The 22,037-nt window shown below is 38.4% G+C and overlaps 1 protein-coding gene across 4 annotated transcripts in view; it reads right to left on the reverse strand.

Annotated features, from left to right (window-relative positions):
• Positions 1 to 19,838, reverse strand: part of csnk1g1 (casein kinase 1, gamma 1) — a 39,288-nt gene extending 19,450 nt beyond the window's left edge. For 2 of the 4 annotated variants that reach the window (XM_059347736.1, XM_059347727.1), the window contains exons 1-4: positions 19,677 to 19,838; positions 10,762 to 11,193; positions 10,272 to 10,312; positions 8,868 to 8,937 (exon numbers count right to left, since the gene is read on the reverse strand). In XM_059347736.1, the coding sequence (XP_059203719.1) occupies positions 8,868 to 8,937; positions 10,272 to 10,312; positions 10,762 to 10,948 (298 nt within the window). In that variant the 5' untranslated portion in view covers positions 10,949 to 11,193; positions 19,677 to 19,838. The remainder of the gene's footprint in view (positions 1 to 8,867; positions 8,938 to 10,271; positions 10,313 to 10,761; positions 11,194 to 19,676) is intronic. The other 2 variants (XM_059347753.1, XM_059347746.1) reach the window with 1 other exon arrangement.
• Positions 19,839 to 22,037: the final 2,199 nt, after the last annotated feature.

Here is a 22,037-nt window from a genome sequence, read left to right on the forward strand (position 1 = left end):
CTGGGTCCAAGGTGAACCATAAGAGGCCTCAAACTGGTCAGATAGGAGGAGGGGCGCCACAAGGTTAGTGAGGACAGAGAGCAGAGAAAGCTGCTAGGTAAACATTAACCCTGAAGTAAAATACAACGCAGTGCCTGCAAATAAAACTGTGTCACTCCTCTACTGCAGGCTGAAAACTAATCTTTTCACTGCCTCATATCACATCCTCCCAACTGAATCATATCCTCTCTGCTCTACTCACTCTAATTGCTCCAAAATCCTTTCCATCTGTCACCTTGGCTCTTATTTTACTTCTTGTCATGGTGCGGTGTAGTGTTGTCTGCTCAGTCTAATGCAGCAGTAATAATGGTAGAGCAGGTGCTCTGATCATTATATTCCTCTGTATGGGTTTTTGTAATGCAGGCGATCTGGGAATGGGAAAAGCTCTTACTACTGTTAAACTTGGGATGGTAAGGGTGTGGAACACGGTGGTTTTGTTTTTTCTATAATCATGAAGCTTTTAATGAAATTAGACAGTTGACATTAATAAGCACACAAAGGGAATTTCCCTTTCCCTCACCATCCTGCACTCACAGTATGAAATTCTAATTAATCTAATCTGATCTTATGTTTTGCAGGATCTCATGTTTCATGCACGTGGAACTCCTATTCATTTATAATTATTTGTAATTGGTGATATCTGTCTTCTTTGTTGTCTTCCTGACCACATCCTGAACTTCAGTTTCAAAGAACAGGAAATCAGGTCAAATTGTTAATTGCCTTTGGGGAAAGCATGATTCAAAGTTTGGCCCTGCTCTCTGCTCTTCAGAGTCCTATTAAAAAAGGTCCCCTCAAGAAACTTCAAAGAAAAATGCTGCCGCTCCAATCATACAGACCTTGCTTTATCAGACTGCTTAAGCTGTGCTCAGTCCTTGGAAATATTATAATTGCACAGAAGTTAAAAGAAGTAGGGATGTCCTGATTGCTTTTCATGTCCCTGATCCTAAACCAGTCCTTTAATATCCAGTGTCTGCAGATTTTGAAATGAAAAAAACCCTCTTGCAGAGAGTTAACATTACTCTGTACATAGTAGCTTTGTTAACTAAGTCAAGAAGGTCATGTTTTCAGCTTGTTTGTCTGACAACAGGATTACAACAAAAAAACTGGCCCAATTTTCACAGTTGAAGGGTGTAGCATGAGTCAACCAAGAACCCACTAGATTCTGGAGCAGATCCAAATCACGGGGTGGATACACAACTTATTTTTCAATTTTGTTTACAATGCAAGATAGGGCATTTGTGCTGCAGTCATGTGGGGTCAGAATAATCGGAAAAATTAGTTCCAACAGGGAAAATTCACATTTACACATATAATGACTCGCCTGAATTATTTCCAGTGCTTTTCACAGTCACACAAATACTGGAAACAGCCACAACATGTGCTTTGAAGGCTCTGAGCAATAAAATACAACACATCTTCTTTGGCTTGTTAATGAGCTTTAACACTGATGCTACAAAGTTAGAAGAACAACTTCCAAAATGTTCCTCCCCTCTCAATCAAAGACTTTTTATTGCAAGTTAGTGGCAGCACAACCAGCTGTAAACGCAACATTGACATATAATCACTTCATAAAGATATGGTGAACATGTTGGCACACTGCTTTACACATCCAGCAGACACCAAGCAACATTAGCATGCGTTTGGAGCCCAATACAATATTGTTTCTCGCTTTGTTTTGGTCTCCACCAACTCAGGAAAATACTAGAGGGGTACCTATAGAGGGGTTTAGTTATATTTACTATAACTATGTTTATGTACAAGCTTGAAGAAGATTTTTCTTTTCCTCTGCACACACAGGGGTTAAAATGGTGGACGGGGTGCCAGCCAACAATATAATGGTTGTATGCTCAGTTCATTCATGTTCTGTGTGCCACAAGGAAGAAGACAGCTCTAAGAATTGCATGATAAAGTTAAATGAAGTGACCAAATTGCCCTCATAAACATGATTTTGCTCGGGTAATTTGAGCAGCGAATGATCAACAGAAAGCTAAATACTAATCCTGATGTAGTGCTTTAACATATTTACACTCAATATGCTGCTCAAGATTTTTTACTTGCCAGCTGGGTAATAGGAAATACACTGCAGCATGAAAGGTGGCGTGAATGCTGTCAGCTAGCATATGGGCATGTAGGAGTCTTGCTGTGCTCCATCTTGTGTTTCTGGACACCATTATGCAGTTCTGTGGGTTGCTAATTGTACCATAGGAATGAGTGCCTTGAAACCCCGGGTGCCTGTGGGAGGCCTAAAAATGTGTCAGATTGGAGATGTGCTGTAAATAAGTGGATAAACGGTTGTTCAACTGAAAACAAGGTTGGTCAAGCTTTTTACAAGCAAGGGGAAACCGAGGATCGCAGAACCATCATTATCTGCAGCAAAATGGTTCTTATGAGAGATCAAATCTGTGTGTCCTGTACTGCAAAGTATATTCTAATTGTACAGGAAGACTCAAACTTTTATTGAAGCTACCACTTCTGTAGGTACCACTTTGGACTTCTCTCATCCGCATTTCTTAAGAAATAATGAGAGCAATTCCTGGGTGTAGTTCTGACTTGGTATTCAAGACATTTCTACAGTGCTGCAAGCAAGTGAACGGCATGTGGCATAGACAAACAAAGACAGCAGTTTCAACAAAATATCTACACTGACAGTTTGCATCAGTGAGTGAGTGAGTGAGTGAGTGAGCAGAACAGCACTGGGTCTAAAAAGGTTTATTTGCCTTGATTAGAGCAATATTTTGCAGGTGCCAAGTTTCTAAAAGGCTGCTGATTGTTAAATTTCTGAATTTCGGTATCTAGTTCATGCGGGGGAGGATGTCTGCTCTAATCTTACAGACTGACACATTCTCTTCAGACATAATATTTGACTGAAGAGTTAGCTTACTTTATTTTTTTATTAAACTTAATATCAAAGTATTAGGGCTGAAACGATTCATTGTGAAACTCAAGGCCAATCTATAACAAGAATCATCACCAAAAAAGTTATATTAGATACGGTAAGTAAAAGTAAAAAAGAAAATTGTAAATAGATAGACTGAACAGTTGAATTCCTACATTGCACAAAAGAAATAGATGTGAAATGTTTCGTTTTTTACATTTTATAAAATGTTTTCTTTGAAGCCCAGGATGTAATGTGGCACCTCTAGCACTAAATCAGTTTATATTATTTGTGCAATTTAAGCAATAAAAACAATTTAATTTGTTGTTCAATTTAGAAGACCAGTCTTATTTTTTCGGTATATTAACTACTGCTCTATAATATTTGGGAGAATATTCGATCACTAATATATCACTGCAGCACTACTGAGTAAAAGTACAGCATGTTGTATTGTGTAGTAAAATGCAAATACTGCATCGAGATACGTCATATGAACTAATTTCATTACTCAGAGCATTAAGTCTGTGATCAGAACAGAATAAAACATCAGCATAAAAATTATAACTACAAAAGGTTTTATGCAGACTTCCACAGATGTATCATTTTTGTCAGCCGTTGAATAAAACAGTCTGTCTTGTGTAAAAGGATAAAGGAATACATTTTCCTATGCATTACCGTAATCTAATAGACGTGCTGGCTGCAGCCCTTTGTGAACAAGATGAATGTGTGATGAATGAATATGACTGGTTCTAAGCCCGACTGAAAAGGCACTCGCCCAAATCTCTCTGCGCACGACTTTCTATGTGTGCAATTCTTCAACGAGCTGTCAAAGACCAGATCTTTCTCTGGACTCTGTGATGAGACCGGTCCTGTGCGTCGGTGTTTTATTGTGACCATCTGGTCGCAGTGGCTCTGTTATTAATAAATTACACGTCATTGTGACAAGGAGGTTGAAGAAATTCACTCAACATCTATTTTTACCTATCAATAATTTGTAGACCTATTTATGTCATAATTTTGTACTCTGAGATGCTTCATGCCACAGCATCACTATGCCATGTCACAAGTCCCATGCTTAACAAAAATATTACAGAAAGATTAAAAATGGCAGTTTCTGCATGCATGGCATGCTGGCAACTTTAAATAACTTTTTTGAATAATGTAAGAAAACATCACAAAAATGGTGTTAGGATTGCAGTGTGGAGCCTGTCTGTGTGGAGTTTGCATGTTCTCCTCGTGCCTGTGTGGGTTTCCTCCTACAGTCCAAAGAAAAGCAGCTTAGGTGAATTCGTGACTCTAAATTAAACTGTAGGTGTGAGTGTGAATGTGTTTTTCTTACTATATTTATGCATGCGTTAGCCCAGTGATAGACTGATCACCCCACCGTTCACCCACTGTGTGCTGGGATTGGCTGCAGCCTTGAGCCACAGGATAAGCAGTCAGATTGGTGGATGGGTGGATTTTTGCATTGTAAATTTATGACAGGTGTGTGCAAAATATTTTGTGGAATATAACCAGGTATTTGCATTATGCTGATACACTTTGACACACAATGTCTGCATTTAGGTCCATATAGTAAAAAGTAAGATATCCTTGTCTATTTTATTGTAAAGCAGGACTTGGTACTATATAAATGCTGTAAAAGTACATAAAACACTCAGTCAGTTGAATTAGCTGTCAGGACTTCTGTAAGGTTATGATGTCAGAACTAAATGAAAAAATTTTTTTTTTTTGCACATTAAAGAATGGAAACATGTTCTTGTAGAAAATATAAGTAAGAACCTGAGTATAAGTCCCCTTTAAATTTACACATTAGCCGTCTTGTTTCAGTTCGGTGACTGCTTTGCAAAGCAGCAATGCAAAACTGTGCCCGCAGGTAGCTGTAAGGGTGGTTCACCATGAAAGAGAAAATAAATCAACATTTGAAATTTGACCGTAATGTACACTTTTTTCCTTCTATGCAGTTAGCTTTAGCAAAATTTGTTTTTTCAAATGTTTACCGGGAATACTGAAACTACAAGACATGGCTCATGAAACATTGACTGATTTCAAAATGCTAAAACAACTTAATACTATATCAACATCTTTTTTTTCTTCTAAAATCTCTTTATGACTAATAGACTATACGGCTGTAACATTTTAAAAAATCCACTGAAACACTTCTCTCTATACTTATGATGCCTTATTTTTCCACTCAGCGCTCTGAGAGAAGTTCTATTCTTAACAAGGATCCATGTGTTCGTATTAGTGGGAACAGAAATCCAGGATAAGACCTCCGGCCTTTTCCTTTACATGTTTGTAAAATCTAGTAAGCTCTGTCACTGTGGGAAATGTTTACTCCTTGGGATTGCAACGGTCACAGAGCTGGTGTAGTGTTTCACGATGAGGTCTGACTGCCAATGCCTTTAACAGCTCAATAGCGTCCACCCACCCTTGAACAAAACCCTCCTGATCTTTAAAACCATCTTGTCCTCAGCACAATAATGCCTCACAGTCTGCTGTCTTGTAAAACCGAGGCAGCGATGAAACTGTTATTGACTGCTCTGATTCATATTCGCTCATAATATCTTGATGAAGATGCTTAATTCCTGATTGAATCATCCTCATTAATATCCAGTGACAGTTGGTTATGCACCAGATACAACACCTGATTGAGCATCTGAGTCAAACCACATTAATTCATAAAGACCCTGTCGCACAGACACCGTGACAACCACATTGGCTGAGAGGAATGTGGCACAGCACACAGCCAAGAAGAAATGAGGTCACGTTATCCCATCTGGAGGAGAGGACAGAGGCAGGTTAGTACTAAGAGAGGCAGACCCACTCTCTAAATATTTAATGAGTTTCCGCACAGTTGGCCTTTTCCAGCCCTTGCCTTTGCAAAACAATAGCCATTATATTCCCAGTCTGGTTATCATATATGCATGTGGAGCTCCAAAAAGCACATCAAGGAACATACATCACAAAAACGTGCCTTTCATATTCCATGCCAAACTGTGACTGAGACCATCCCTAAACTGAAACACTGTGATTTAACTGAAAGGAAAGCCTAGATTAATAAATTCACAAGCATGATTAAACATATCTCTAATCGATCTCTAGCTGCAGTTTAGATGTATTCATGTGACTACCAGCGCAATGTATACATTATTTTAACCATTTTACCAGTAGAGCAAGGAACAACTATTAAAAAAGATTTTTCTATTGTTCCATTGTTTCTAGGGTCCCCACCCATTTCCTCTCGTACCAAGACTAAAAAAGTTTGCTCTTAATTTATTTCTCTGTTGTAGTCATTTAATCCTCACAAGATTCTTGTCAGTGGTTGCTGTAACAGGGATGCGTCAGCAGACCTTGACTAATCTTTTATGACAAACTGATAAATTCTCAGGGGAGCAGAGTTAAAGGAAGAGGAGTCCAGAAGCAAACTATTATTGTATTGTTTTTCATTCTGAACACAGAATAATAAAGTGTAAAGGGCACCACTCTAGCAAAAAAAGACCAACTGAATATGAGGCTCTGGGAAAAGACAAACAGAGTGATGTCAGTTGGTGTTGACATCACTATTCAACACCATGAACCAGACACAGTGGAGGCGAAACTGTTGCCACCAGCCATTATGTGTGGACAAAGGTAAAATAAATATTAGAACAATAATTTAAAAAAAAATTAAAACTGCCACAGGTAAGATATCAGGAAAAACTACATTTATGACATTTGGATTGGAATCATTTGGGTTTGACTGATTGCAGACAACACAAAAACTAATAAAGGAGTATCAGATAGACAATAGTAATGCACTACAATGATATTAGCTGAACTGACCATGAATAGATGGGTTATCTGGTATGTGCAAAATTTTATGGCCTGCATATTAAATATATAAAATAATTAAAGACCATCTGGTGATGTGTTTTAGTGCTAACCTTTGACTGGTTGATCGAGCCTCATGCAGTCAGTTACTTTGGTTATCCATTAATGGCTGTTTGAAGAAGACTACAGAAATCTAAAGTGAATTCCTTTACTACACATGACAATGTATAAGGCTGCTTCATGCTGGAGAGGTCAAACCTCACATTTCCTTCATGCGACTATAATCAATATTTTTTAAAAGAGATGGGTCAAATGACTATGTGCAATGTGAAAGGGATCGATCGTAGTGATGGATCTGCGGAGAATCATGCTCCAACTCTTCAGTTCTCTTTTAAAGCTTATTTCAACCTATTAAACGTTTTCAGACCAGAGGAACTTTTTGAGCAAACAACATACGTCTCCAACCAATCACTGTACACTTGGATCTCTCAAGGTTCCTCTCATGCTGGGTGAGTATCTACTCTGAATTAGGAGCTCAAACATCCTCAAAATTAGGTTATGACACGATACATTCCTACTTCTTGCAGTGCGGACACAATTGGCATCAGACCGGCGGAACCTTACCATATTTTGAAGAACTGCACTTTTTACTGTTTTCAATCCGCAAAAATTAGGACCCATCTTTTCTGATGGACTTTTTAGTTCCTATTTCAGCGCAAGTACTCCCCTAACACAATAGAAACCAGGGGTGAGGCAAGTGTAAGGCTATTGGTACGGAGCATGTTGATTGGTCGAACACAGCCAACGAAGCACCGGAGACCACCATTTTAAAAATACCTGTTACAACAGGCACCACAAACTATAGCTTATGAAAAAACAACAACTAAAGAATACACATACAAATAGGGTGACAGCAAAGTCCAGGCTTCACTAAGCATATATGGTATGAGGAAAAATACAAAGCCCTTGAAGTTATGGAGTTCTAGGTGGGGCTACCCAATGGGCAGTTCCTCTCAGTGAGTCCGCAGAACTGTTTGGTCAGAAAATGACAATTGTTTTGGTTTTCCAGTCCATAATTTAATTGTTTTCTTTCACTCTCCTTGCACTCATCCCCATTGTTTTCAATTAAAACCTCAGACACACACTATTTTGCAATCTGCACTCAACTGTAAGAACTGTACAGCGCAAACGCAAAAAGGGAAGTTAGTTTGTTAATTAATTTCTCCCATAGTTCCTGGAAACTTTTGGTGATAAAAATGTTAAAACTAACCACTAGCTAGTAAACATTATGGAGTATTTAGTGCCAGACAAATGCCTCAGGGATTAGTAATTAAAAACAGAGCTAAAGGAGATAGAGTATTAAATGCACATTCACCAGGGGTCCAGAAGCACGACTACAAATTAATGATAATGATACTGTAACTGCTGGATGTGTAAAAAAGCAACAGTTTGCTCACAAGTTCACCATTTCAACTTAATAAGGTCATAAAATGTCAGTGTTGTGTTCACAGCTTTTTTCCACTGCCATGTGGATGTGTTCCAACATACCCAGACTAGACACATGGACAACCACACTGAGTCAGTGAGACGCACTGAATAATACAGAAGATGTTTAAGTTATTATCAGCTCAATCAGACCTGAGCACGTCTGTTAAGTCTACTGCAGACGGAAAACCACTGATATTGCAGACAGCACTGAAGATAAGTTCTCAAACACAGTGTGCAACACCTCCTGCATATTCTGCCAAGATAACAACAAGGAGATAACAACAAGGAAGTCTTTTCAGTGGAGCAGAAAACACATCAGCTGCTGCATATGTTTTGTGGGTGTATAAGAAGCTTTATGTCAACACTTTCCATATTGATTTGCACCCCTGGTAAGTCTATTGTCAAGCAAGGTCACTTTTCACAGGCTCTCTCTGCACGTAGGCATCGACGCACTCTTGTACACAAAGTCCTGGAGATTAAAATAAGTTGCTGACCCAGCTTAATATCAATATGTAACCTGAGCGGAGAGGAGTAATCACTTGTTGTGGAAATGATGCAATCTTTTGGGCTGATCTTCCTAAACAGTCATATCATTGTCATGCAGTCACATAAAAACACCACGAGGGGTATGAAAACACATCTGTGACCTTACCTGTAGTTCCCAGTGTTTTGTAGAATCGGTACTCTAAATGCAACTGTGGTGCCCTCGACTTCACTGGTTCCTGCACAGGACACATCCAAACCAGTACTCAGTTAGTGACAAGAACCTCAGGAACCAGAATAAAACAGTGGAAAGAAAAAAACACCTAAAACAGAATTTGACTGAAAATCTATGAACGTGTGTCTACAATCTTTGTGATTAAAACCGTCCACAATCTTTGTGATGACTCATCTTATACTTCAGGGCATACACCAACATGCTATCCAATGAAATGGGATTTCACATTGGGAATTTGGTGATAAAACAGGAAACCCCTCCCTAACAAAGTGGCACTACCAGCACAAACATTGTCAGAATGGGATTTGGGTGTCAGGTTTGCACAAACATTACCAACAACTCTTTCTTCAACCAAAAGCTAAATTAGAGTTAAAAATGCATCCGTCATATTTGTTCTCCTCCAAAAACTCTTGATACAGGAGATGGCAGACTCTTCCATTATTCCATTAGTCTCCATTTTGCAAGCTGCTTCTTAACTCAACCTTTAGTTTTACCTAAAGGTTACACAATGAACCTAAACTTCTGATCAACAGTGCGGGAAAAAACATCAAATCCCATTAAAAATGTTTGTTGATTATCTAGTTGAAGCTAGTTAAAGTAATTCTTACTGAAGCGTCAAAGTCCTGATAATGGTATTCAAGACAGCCCTAGGTTTTTTTTTACCGAAAAATGCCAAAAAGGGAGTTTAAAAATGGAAAATCCAAAAATAATTTTCGGATAAAATGTTTGGAAAACTGGCCTGAGTATGAAATAAAGCCAGTGTGCTCAAAGTTACAGATGTTTTCAATCTCAACACACACTTTAGTGGAACATTTCTCAGTTGTTGTAAGAACAGAATATAGCAGCGCGAGCAACTGAAAACTTTGGCTCAGTAAACATAATACCATTGTATCTAGTGTATTTACTACTCTCTCGTAAGCAATACTAAAAGCATGAGTCAGGAGTCAGGATTTCCAGTCCAGCAGCCACTGGGAAGACACACCTCATCCAGTATCTACACCTCATTCACATTTCTCTCTCAGACCAGAACAGTCAGTATAAGAACCAACCCCACTGTGACATCCGAGCACAACCTGCGAGTCATATTTCTGGAAATGAACTGCAAATGGCTGTGAAAAACATGCAATTTGTGTCTAATTGAGGCTTAATAACAGCTTCCCTGTCTGAACAAAGCACTGACATTATATAATTTAAGAGACACTTTAGATGCATCACTAAACTCGAGTACACCACATGTGTCATTATTCATCGATGTAACTATTTTATCTATCATTTTGCAAAGGATTCTTATATCAGCAGAGGCGAGGAATCAAGCAGAGAAAGAAAGTGTGCACTTACCAGTTTAATAGCTACATACTCGTTGGTGTAGAGATTTTTACCTGAAATAAGACAGGAAAGATGGCTTAGATGGCTTTTAAAAAATAAAGTACACCACTTAAGGCTTCACAACCGGTCCACCAGGGAACAGGCAACTCCTTTATTGTGTCTGGGTCAAGATTTTTTTTATTTAAATTTCCTTCAAAGTTAGCAAGGTTGGCGTATAAAAGATCTATAACAGAATATGATCCAATCGTGTTCCTTTTTTTTCCAACTCTACTGTGTAGATATATAGTACATTTTAGTTGCCAGGTAAAATCAACCAAAGATAATGCTATTGTCTATTAAAACACAAAAAACTGTATTGTCATAGAAGTGATAATGCTTAGTTTTTATTCAACTACTGTGTGTTGTTTTTGTTTAATATTATTTCATAGGCTTTAATTTACAGTGCAGTGGACCTGTACTGCATTACACAGAGAGATGTTTTCAATATTTATAATCAACTTACCTAGCTTCAATTCACCAAAGTTTCCACAGCCGATCTTCTTGCCCACACGAAAGTTTGGCCCCACCATGAGGACCCCAGATGAGCTGGAGGAGCCAGATGGTCGGGACGAGTGTCCGCTGCGGCTTCCCTGGGAAACTTTAGTGCTCCTGGCGGGCCGCTCGCCATATTTATCTCTCTGTTGATCCATGGCGTGAGCAGCACAGGTCAGCGGGAGCCCGGAGTGATGTACAAAAAGGCCTCCTGGGCCGGGCCCACCACAGCCACAGCCCTAGTCACTGGCAGTGCCTGGATGGCACAGTCACTCTCATGAGACAAAACCTGGCACAGCTAACCGACACGCCTCCCCCGTCCTCGCCCTGTCACCTCTAACAGTTGTTGAGCAGGCTGATCTCTGGCCTGAACATCTGTCACAGGAAGGAGAAGGTGAAAGACCTGGAACAAAGGAACATGACATTAACTTTCCACAGAGACCAAAAGGTTGAACATGGTGGTGTGGTTCTAAGGAGTAGTCTCCCAGGGTGTCAGAAAGAAAGGATGTACAGTTGGCTGATCTTTTTCAGTGAACTTCTTCTTTAGCCAGTTGTTGAAACTGCACAAATGTCTTGTAAGCTTTTGTAAGCATAAGATCATTAACCACAAAATGATGACACTCATTTAAATAACCATTCCAAACACTGGCACAGTGAAAACACCGGGACTGCAAATGTCAATTTAAAGTAGTTCCACATTAAGGACACTTTAGCCACTAAATTAAAAAGAAATGCCCCCCTGCCTCAATAAGTGAAGAGACACAGCACATTAAAGTAAAATAAACCAGAAATTGGGACTGAATTAGGTTTAAAATATTCAACAATGATCCAGTGCCTATGGTATAGGGCAATGGCAGGAGTAAGGCGGATATTTTGTGATTTAAAATTCCACTACGGTTAATATTATGTGAAAAAAAGGTGCAGTAAAATCTGAAAAAAAGACCTGCATAACTCAGCAGAAGTTCAGTCAGGGGACAATCATCCACTGCAGACAGTTAGGCATGGTGGTGTAGCAGCTACACTGGTGCATTGGCTTGATGTTTAATTTTAAGAATTGAAAAGAGGCTCATTTTGCTTTGTTTCCAGTGTCAAAAAGAATAATCAGGACAACAGTAATCACTATATTAACAGTTAAATATTTTCTATTTTATCTTCACTGTATGATTGAAAGTTGAACTCATATTTGAAGGTCATGAGTCATGTAAACGCTCACTGTTTACAAGCAGACAGTGCTAAATGAGGACAGGGCTGGCTTACTGTAACAGCGCTGCTGAGCTAAAGAGATAGTCATCAAGTCATAATGGTCACAGAAAACACCAGCAAACAGTCTGATCATCAACACAAACCTTAAGTCATAGTTTGGTATCGTGAAGGCATCTAAGACTCTCCACCACCCACAGCTAAAGCCCAGCAGACAATGTCAGTGGGGAATGTTATGTAAACAATTATATAAAGCTACGTCTGCTCGCAAGGACACTGTAGCTTAACTTGATGGACACTGGTCGGATTTCAACGAGAGCTCAGAAAAAAATAATTTCGGGTTCAACATAACCCCTTCTGGGCGAGAATGCGGATATTAAATTATGTGATTATAAAAAATGAAGGCAGTTTGGTGTATGATTCAGCAATCACTAAGACATGAGATCTATGATGTTTATCAGCTGCAGGCCTCATTGGGGACTTCCTAGTCTGTTACTCTGTTAGTATACTGAAGCAAGATGCACACAAAATGTTCTCTGTAAATCAGGCAGATACCCAGCTCCACTAAATATTCATCCAAAAAAAAAACACATTTTTAAAAAGTACTTTTTCATTAAAAACAACTTTTTCTATGCTTCCAATAAAAAAACAACAGCTGCTAATGTTTTCATGACAATGCTGTAATTCCTGAGCATGGAAAGGCTGCTGCTGAAGAGTATTTGTGTGTGGGCTTCCGGATGACTCATACTCAGTATTGCCTGCACAGATCTCAGCATCAAAGACAGCTAGTTTGCTCTCAAGGGCAACTGTGCACTGTTGCTATTACATAAAACCAGAAACAGAACAACGTGGCTATAAAACAGGTTTGCAGCAACGACAAATGGTGAGCTGTAACAGTTTCCATTGTGCAAATAATCATTTGTAGGCCACTCTGATCCCACTGTGTGTGTGCGCCAGTGTTTAGATTAGCTCGGCGAGGTGCCTCTCCTGATTGAAGACCATCCTCACACACAAACTCCACAGTGGACGCAGGATAATAAACACACTCACAGGCTAGACTCAAACACCACATCACACACTGCTAAACAACAGAATTATACCTGACCTTGTAATACTGTTAAACACAGCTTTGAAGTTACTGCAATAATAAGGTTATTGAAGATTCAATAACATTGCAGTGTGTTGCTATACTTAATCGTGGGCATTTGTTTGGAGGAAGTTAAACATGATTTATGGTCAGCAGACACAGAGGTGTCACATTGTTGCTTATTTTTTATTTCCACTCGTGCTTTTGGATTTAAATTAAGGTTGATAAAATGTTTCAAAACTTTGTTCAATTTCACAATAATGAAACAGTAACTGTATATTAAACACTTATTTTGTTTGCAACACACAATGCTGACACCAGGCTGGTTTTATTTTGGTTAATTTGAAGGAAGGCAAGCTGTCAGGCAAGCTTTACTTAAAAGGTGTTTTCACATTAAAGTCAAGAGTATGAGAGTATCACATTGTCTTTGCCTGTTTTATGCATATGTGATTTGTATTACCAGTAAGATTACCACAGCGACATTGTATCTCAGACATGTTCAGACATGTCTAACCTGAGGATTAGGGTGGAAAAATACACATCAAAGTGGGACAAGAACTCAATTCATGCTAAATAAAGGCAGCAAAACTACACGTCATGAAGGGCAGGAAAACATCTGCAACCTTTAATTACAAAGGCGTATCACATTATATGCTGTAATGAGTGCCTAGGTATTATTTTTCTACTTGTGTATCATTTCGTCTGGTTATTACCTCCTCGAAGGACGTTTCAGAGCGGGTTGTCTTTTTGTTGGTCTGTCTGTCAGCATGATTATGGACAAACTACTGGCCCGGTTTTTATGAAACTTGGTGGAAGGGTGCAGCATAGGCAGTGAAAGAACCCATAAAACGTTGGAGTGGATCCGAATCACAGGGCGGATACATTAATTCATTTTCACTCTCCTCTCCTGATCCTTCGCTCTTTGCTGTTACACTGGAAACGACTATCAATGTGTTGTTTAAAGACTCTGAGCATAAAAATCAACTCTGCTTTTTTTGCAGCATCCATGTTGTTTCCACATTGTAACTTAAAGCTCATGAACACACTGAAGGTGGAATGACTTCCCAACTCAGGAAATGAGACCACCAGAAGCCTACCTGAATGCACCATTGGCCTTGGTGGAGGTCTGACCACTCCAAGTGCCATTCTAGTTGATAAATACATTCATGTGTTGGGGGTAAAAGTAACATCTACAGCTTCAAAATGTAAAGCAATCCAAAAATAATAGCCAGAATAACTACTGCCTTTGTAAATGTTAAATTTTAGCTGAAACTGTGCAACTCTGCAGCATTTTAGGACATGGTAAGTGGTGCTGTTGAGCTGGATTGCAGTATGTTAAAGGATAAAATGTATATCACCTTGCAAGTATAAGGGATTTACAAAACAAATATTGTGGAGCATCTGTATTAAAATGGAATACATTATATTGCAAAGGCGTTAAAGTCTGTGTAGATTCACATCAGCCGAACACTTCATAAATAAAGTGACCAACAAATTCCAGCAATCCACTGGACTGTTTAACGTTCTGTGGTCTGTACAAATGGCTTCTGCAGTTTTGATGAAACAGGGGGAATCCCCGTCCTTTATCCCCGTGGAGGCACCATGTCTCCTGATAAATGAGGATATGTTTGACGATACACACCTTTTGGCATCCTTTAAAAGTAATTTTGTTTCCCAGAAGACATGAAAGGATTTTATAAATTCAAGTTCCATCACCTATTTAGCCTATTAACCCTTTTCTTTCTCATTTGTTCTACAAAAAAATGTTCTACAACAAAAGCATTTTGCCCTTGTGCAGTTTTTAAAATGTGTGCATCTTTTCTAGTAAAGCTAAGATACTGTCTCACAATAAACTGTAAACAATAAACCTGGTGTAAGCAACGTTCAGGCACTAATAAAAGGAACGGATATCGTCAAAGCAGCATGACTACCAGACAAAATCTTACAGTAGAACAGATTTTTAATTCCCATCCTCATTTCTTCAGGTGAGAGAAAGTTGCAGACCTTTGAATCTGTCCACTCCACCGAGTTGACCAATTTGTTTGGCATCATGACATGAAACATTAGTTTCTTACTAAAAAAACAATCAATCCAACATACTAACGATTAGCAAACTAGCACCATGTACAGGACTAATGCCATTGTCGAACTGTCAGTTCACACAGATGGCATGTCTTCTTAATATCACCAAACATTATAGTTTTAAACATTGCTCTGCTCTACTCTTAAAACCCCGGCAAAACAAATACATTGGCTAAGCATCCAGGTCGACTTAAAAAGACGCTAGATTCAGCCATATCCACTGATTTCTCACAATTTATTTATTAATTTATTTATTATAGAAAATCAAATCCCTCCACCAGAATTTGGTTAGTCAGTGTGTTTACATGCACAGTTAAATGCTTAAAAATCGACATTGGCGTCTAATAGGACTTCTGTCCTTGTCCCAGTTTACATGCAACTGAGAAAATCAAAGAACTGACGGAAACGTGTCCTCCTCCTCAACACTGGGTGGCAATATGCGTCGTTTCAGCGGGTTAATATGGCCCCCTTTCCGGTTGACCTCAGTTTGACACTTTGTGCCTTTGCTATTGACCTGCGACCGGCTAATGCATGCGCACATGCGTTATCATGACATACATGCCGGCAAAAATCCTATTCCAATCGTATTATCTGGGTTTCTTAATAGGAGTTGGAGAACTCCGATATCTGTCGGACTAACACGTTTATATGCACTTCAGTTGTCCAGTTATAGTCAGATTACGGCATGTTTTGTTTTTTTCAAGTGTCATGTAAACGTACTGAGTGTGTGGCATATGTCAGACTGAACACTGAGACAAGTTAACAATTGTCTGATATCAGGCAAAATGTTGTCTGATGACCATGCTCTATATTTTGAGTGTCATAGTTTCAAAGTGGAGACTTTAGCTGGTTTTGTGCTTGATTTCAGTAGATAAGTGTTAAATGTGGCTTCCGGTTTGATGGGGGTTTAGATTTATGATGGCACAGCCTGATGTTTGATGTAGTGCTCATTTGCATAATTTAATTTGACTCTGGCTTGGCTTGTATGAGTGCTTAAGGAATACTAACATCATTGTGTGCATTGATTAATGAACCTTTTTAACACGGAATGCAAGAAATATATACATAGGATTCTCACTTATTTTGCTTCATGAAAAATGGCACTTAACTGATGAGCTAACCTCATAAAGTACAAGTGGGCACAAACGAAAGAATCCATGCAATAACACCACTGCATATTTTGAACAATAACACACATACATCATTCTGTGCAAGTAAAACTGCCTGTCTATCATGAGGAAATGAATGAAGCTCTTTTTGCATGAAGAAGGAATGCGTCATATTACTAAAGATGCTCTCAAAAGGATTGTGTTGTGACTACAAGCCTGTTCAGTTCTACTCACATTGGTGTAACATCACAGTTATTTATTCAGCTGAAAACATGCAACAGACTTTTTCTTTTTTGGGGGGTTTGGTCTCACTGGAAATGATGTAGCAGGAATTTGATGTTTATAGAAATATAAACGTAGTATTATGACGGTATTATTTTCACAATGGTGTTACAATATCCCAGTGAAATGTGAAGAAACTATCAAAACACGCAATTGTTTACTGTCTAATCACTGGCACAAAGCCAGAACAGCCAGGCTGGCTGATGAAAAGTGGCAAACGGGGTTTGTCTGATGATACTGTTAATCAAAAGTAAACATTTCAATAGTTCAGAAAAGGTTGATGTAATTGATTAATAGCTAGTTTTAAACTGCAGCGCTATTCACTTGTATATTTCCTTTAGTAACATTAAAGTGGCATTGAAAATGTATTAAGGACTACAAAAACCTTGATTACAGTCCACAAATCTGCCTGTCAAAATATGGGGAGGAATTGAGATGCTTGAAGCTGATTAGCATCTATTTAAAATGACTAATCTGTTGACATCTTTTCATTTTTACAGAAACATAAAGGCTCTGAGTGGAGTGATTAACCTTCAGTGGAAAGATCAGCCTGAGAGGGGGGCCTGCCAATAGTGCAGACTCCTACTGTGGCAGTGCCAGCTAACAGCTGCCTCTCTCCTTAAAGCCAGCTCTTATGAACCATAACTGGTGGGAGTTTCCCTTCCAACAATTCACAGAGGACAACACACATATACATATATTGCTGTTGTGTGCAGTACATCTGCATCCATGACAATGAACTCTGATTTTACCGCCAAAGAGTTTGAAATATCTTACAGCAGAAATATAAATCTTCCATTTTGCAAAACAACAGCTACCTTCAGCTTTACTGATATGGTCTACATTATGTAGTGATTAATGAGTCATTAACCATATTTGTCAAGTAATTAATTACCTGCAAAATCTGCAATGTACAAATGTCTATCGTTTACATTACTCTAGATTGTTTCTATCACATCATCCAAAAACCAGCAGCTGAACCGTGAAATTTCCATCGTTCTGAGTTCTACTTCAATGTGACTTTTTATTTAAAAAAATGCAACTCAAACTATTTAAATCCAGCTTTTTCTTCAGTGGGACTCTTTCAAAGGATGCCAACAATCCTTTATCATGACTCCAAATAGCCCTTATTTGGGCAAACGCCCAGATAGTAACATATATTTCAATAAAATTACTTCAGAAGTGGCTGGAGCTTCTCTCTTAAAGCACTGTGTTATTTAGTGGAAAATGACACCAAGCAAGTATTTTACTAGATGAGGGGTAACTGAACACTCTATTGATTCAGTAATAAACATTCAATGCAGCTGAGCATGAACATATATATTGAGACGTACACTATGCGTATTTGACTATGAGTACAGAAAATGTGCACATAAGGAAGTACAATTCAACTTGGCATTTACTCCTAAAAATAAAATTACGTCGATAAAAATGTTGGTCAAAGATGTTGCAGCACCTTAAACTGGAAAAACTCAGATTTGGCAAACCTTCACCGATTACGTTGAGGCTAGGCAATAAACATCCCCATAACAATCTACAGTAATTGTGTCATACTGTGAGACGTCAGTATTCACCTTGTTAAGCAGCTTTCTATGTTGGTCATTATTTATACTGTTTATTTACGGCACATGTCCTGTTCTTTATGTGTGTTTATGTAAACTGTACTGTTTTTGTGTTTGTAATGTCTCGTCTGCAGTACTCTGTGTAAACTCATTTTATACCACTGGACTGTACTGTTTCTGTAATATTTTGGATAACTTATATCCAGCATTTTCTGTTTGTTTGCTATCTAAAATACCAATAAACAGAGGTTTAAAACAATTAAACCTTTCCTAAAAATGGTCAAAATACATTTTATATTCTATGTAACTAGTAATCTGAAGGGACACATTAGTTAATAAGTTTACTTCAATCAAGAAAAAAGTACTACCTATTACTACCAACACTGTTTCATAAAGCATCAAAGTGGTGAATAACAAAGGCGGAAGAAGAATTCAGATCCTTATACTTATACCACTCACTGAAAAAAAAAAAATTTTTGGGCCCTGTAATTATTATTTCAATCATCTATATAAATTCTACAAAGAAATATGAATTCAGTGCTTTTACTTTAAAATAGCAGTTTTTCATGTAGTGCATTACTTAGTGATTGTTATTATGTGTCCTCAGTTTTGTATGTAAATTGAATCATTCGTTCCAAGTAATATTCACTAAACCAGTTCATTGGCTTATTAGTCGATATTGAGGGACATTAGTGAATCTGCAAGTTACTTGTGTGTTTTCCTAAAATAATATGTGGTTCTATTCAATAAATATTACTTAGAAACAGCCTGAGTAAAGATTACAAACACTTTCTGTGTGGAAAAACTTGCCTAGCTTTTTTTTAAGTAAATGTCAATCCGTGTACTGTTTCTGTAATATTTTGGACAACTTCTATCCAGCAATTTCTGTTTGTTAGCTGAAGCTACCTATACGCCAATAACCAGACGTTTAAAAAAGGCCAGGCTGAGGAGGGGCCTTAGTTTAAAATACATTTTATATTCTGTGCCATCCTGTCTGTGCATCCGTTACCTTGCACTGAGCAGCAGTGATAACACACACTGTGTGTGTGTGTGTGTGTGTGTGTGTGTGTGTGTGTGTGTGTCTGTGTGCCTGTGTGTGTGTGAGGAAGTGTTTTGTAGAGGGGCTGCTGAGGCTGATATAAAAGATCATCGATCCTTTGTGAGCGGGTCCTGCGAGTTGAATCAAAACAAGGATGCACGCCAACGTTTCATGGACAAAAGCCTTAAAAACATTAGTGGTGGTCGTATCGATTGAACTGACCGTTAGCTCAAGTTAGCTTCCCAACTGAAAACCTGACTACAGCTAATGTTAGCCAAACAGTGGCTGGTGTAAAATACAATCTCAGAAGAAAAAAAAATTGCGGATTTTTTTCTAAATAATAGTAATGTTATTTAATTGGCAGCAGAGAAAGAAGCTTGGTGTTAACGCCTTAGCTGCTGATGGCTCGGTGACAGCTGGAGCGAGCGCAACAAGGAAATTAGCTCCGTTAGCAGCGAAAATATGAGCTAACAACCAACAGCTTACTACCAAACGCTGCTCTGCAAACAAACACAACAGGCTCACCTCCGCTCTGATTAATCCACACGGTCCGGACACGGCTTCTGGATATGTCACGCTAAAATGTACGCGTCCCCCCGGAGGTTAATTGTTGAAGATTTTTGGTGTGTTGTGAGTGATGTTTCAGGCTAGCGGCGGCGCGTCGTTAGCGGCTCTCTCCATTCTCCGCTGCTCGGCTCGTCTTCGCTGCTCGTGAAGGGTTCCAACACACCGGATGTACAAACACGGCACCGCCCGCTTCACCACGCACACATCCGGGTCATGACTGATACTGGCTAATTAATTATTACACCATCAGACACATGACTTATAAAGTTTTACTATATTATACGGAACTATACTATCATGGACGAAATTTTGATTTCAGAGGTGGGGGGACACAAGTATCTTTAATAACACTCAAACTCCTTCAGTTCACTGTGTTTTCTAGTAGTTCTTCTAGTTTTCTGTTTTTACTTTTAAGTTTACTGTTCTCTCTTTTGGTTTGACCTTTTTGACCTACATCTCCTTCTGCATCTCTACTATCCCTCACCTGACAAAAAATATATTGATGCATGACATGAACAGTGTGACAATCATCAATGTTGATGATACGGTTATAGAGGAAAAAACTTAGTTTCACAATTATCATGAGTATGGATGTATAAAATCACATCTGTCATCCGAGGTGTTATTGTATTTTTCCCTAAATCTTTCATTGTTGGTGTTTTTTAAATAGTTGCTGCCTTTCAACACACATGAAAAATAATGAATAAAAATAATCAAAGTGTATCTCTTTGGCATTAAATATAAGCTTTTTAAAAATCTCTGCATTGTTGAGGTTCTACAGTTATACTAATAATAATAATACATTTTATTTATCAGCACTTTAAAACTCAAAGACACTTTTGAAGATTATTGAGAGCTTTGTAATTGATGAGGAGGATCTTGAAGTGGATGCTGCTTTATTGGGAGCCGGTGAAGGTGTTGCAGGATGGCTGTAAGTTGAGTAACTTACACTTTGGCTTCTAAAGAAGTCTCTTATGTCCACTTTCAAAAACAGCCTTTTGAAAAAGTGCAGGGGACATGTCTCCCGTGTCCCCCCCAAAAATTACGTCCGTGTATACTATACAGATACTATTATACATAAAAAAGACCTTATAGTCATTGTTTGCTAACTTGTTTTTTGATGTGGCATTTTCTAGTGCACAATGCATTCGAATTTTACTAAAGTAAAAGTACATAAGTATGACCATCAAAATATACTTAAAGTAAATAAAAGTAATCATTATGCAAAACTGTCAATTTCAGAATAATATATCTTATATTATTGTATTATAATCATTGATGTATTGTGTATATATCCCTTTAATAGGATTCAACCGGCTGAATGAACTTATATAAACATGAAACTTTTGATTACTTACACTAAGACAATTATTTATCGTATGTTCTGAAATTGTATGTATTATTTTTCAAAACTCAAATTCAATTCAAACTTACTTTTTTTTTTATCCTCGAGGGGAAATTCAGTTCAGTTTAGCTCTTCAAGAATTAGACAGCCTGATGCCTGTAGGAGCGTAGGATCTTTTGAATCTCTCCATCCTGCAACAGAGAGAGAGGTGTCGTGGATGATCCGGGTATTTCAGGATGGCCTCGAACATGTTGACAGGTCATCTCTCCACCACCTCCTCCAGTGTGTCCAACCTGCCTCCAACCACAGAACCAGCTCTTTAGACCAGTCTGTCCAACCGCCTTGCATCTCTGTGTCTGATGCTGCCTCCCCAGCAGACTGCAGCATAAAACAACACACTACCACCACAGACTGATAAAACATCTGCAGCATCTTACTACAGATGTCCAGAGATCTGAGCTTCCTTAAGAAAAAGAAGCGTCTCTGCCCCTTTTTGTAGAGAGCGTCAGTGTTTAGGGACCAGTCCAACTTATTATCCAGGTATACACCTAGATACTTATAACTTGGCACCACCTCGATATCCACCGAAGACAATAAATGATGCAGTATGTAATGCATCTAACTATTGGTGAATTGAGGAGAAATCTACAGATTCCAAAGAGACAAAGTGTAGTAAAATAAGCATCTGAATGTGTGAATTTTGTTATAAAATAAATAAATAAACAATGTTTGACAGCAGAATAGTTCTGCTTTGAGAAAATAAACCCTGTGCCACATGACTGCGAACAGTGTAAGAGAATTTGGGCATAATATGTGGATCTGCAGTGTCAAAGTTTTGGGACAGCTTTTTTACAGTAAGAACAAATATCTGAAGTTCAGATGAAGTTTTTCACCAACAGCATCACTTTACAGCCATTGTTAACTTTCAAAATGTTTCTGAAAAAGACACAGAATGATTTGAATCGCTCATATTA

Source organism: Centropristis striata, chromosome 2 (assembly GCF_030273125.1).
Source record: "Centropristis striata isolate RG_2023a ecotype Rhode Island chromosome 2, C.striata_1.0, whole genome shotgun sequence".
Lineage (NCBI taxonomy): Eukaryota > Metazoa > Chordata > Actinopteri > Perciformes > Serranidae > Centropristis > Centropristis striata.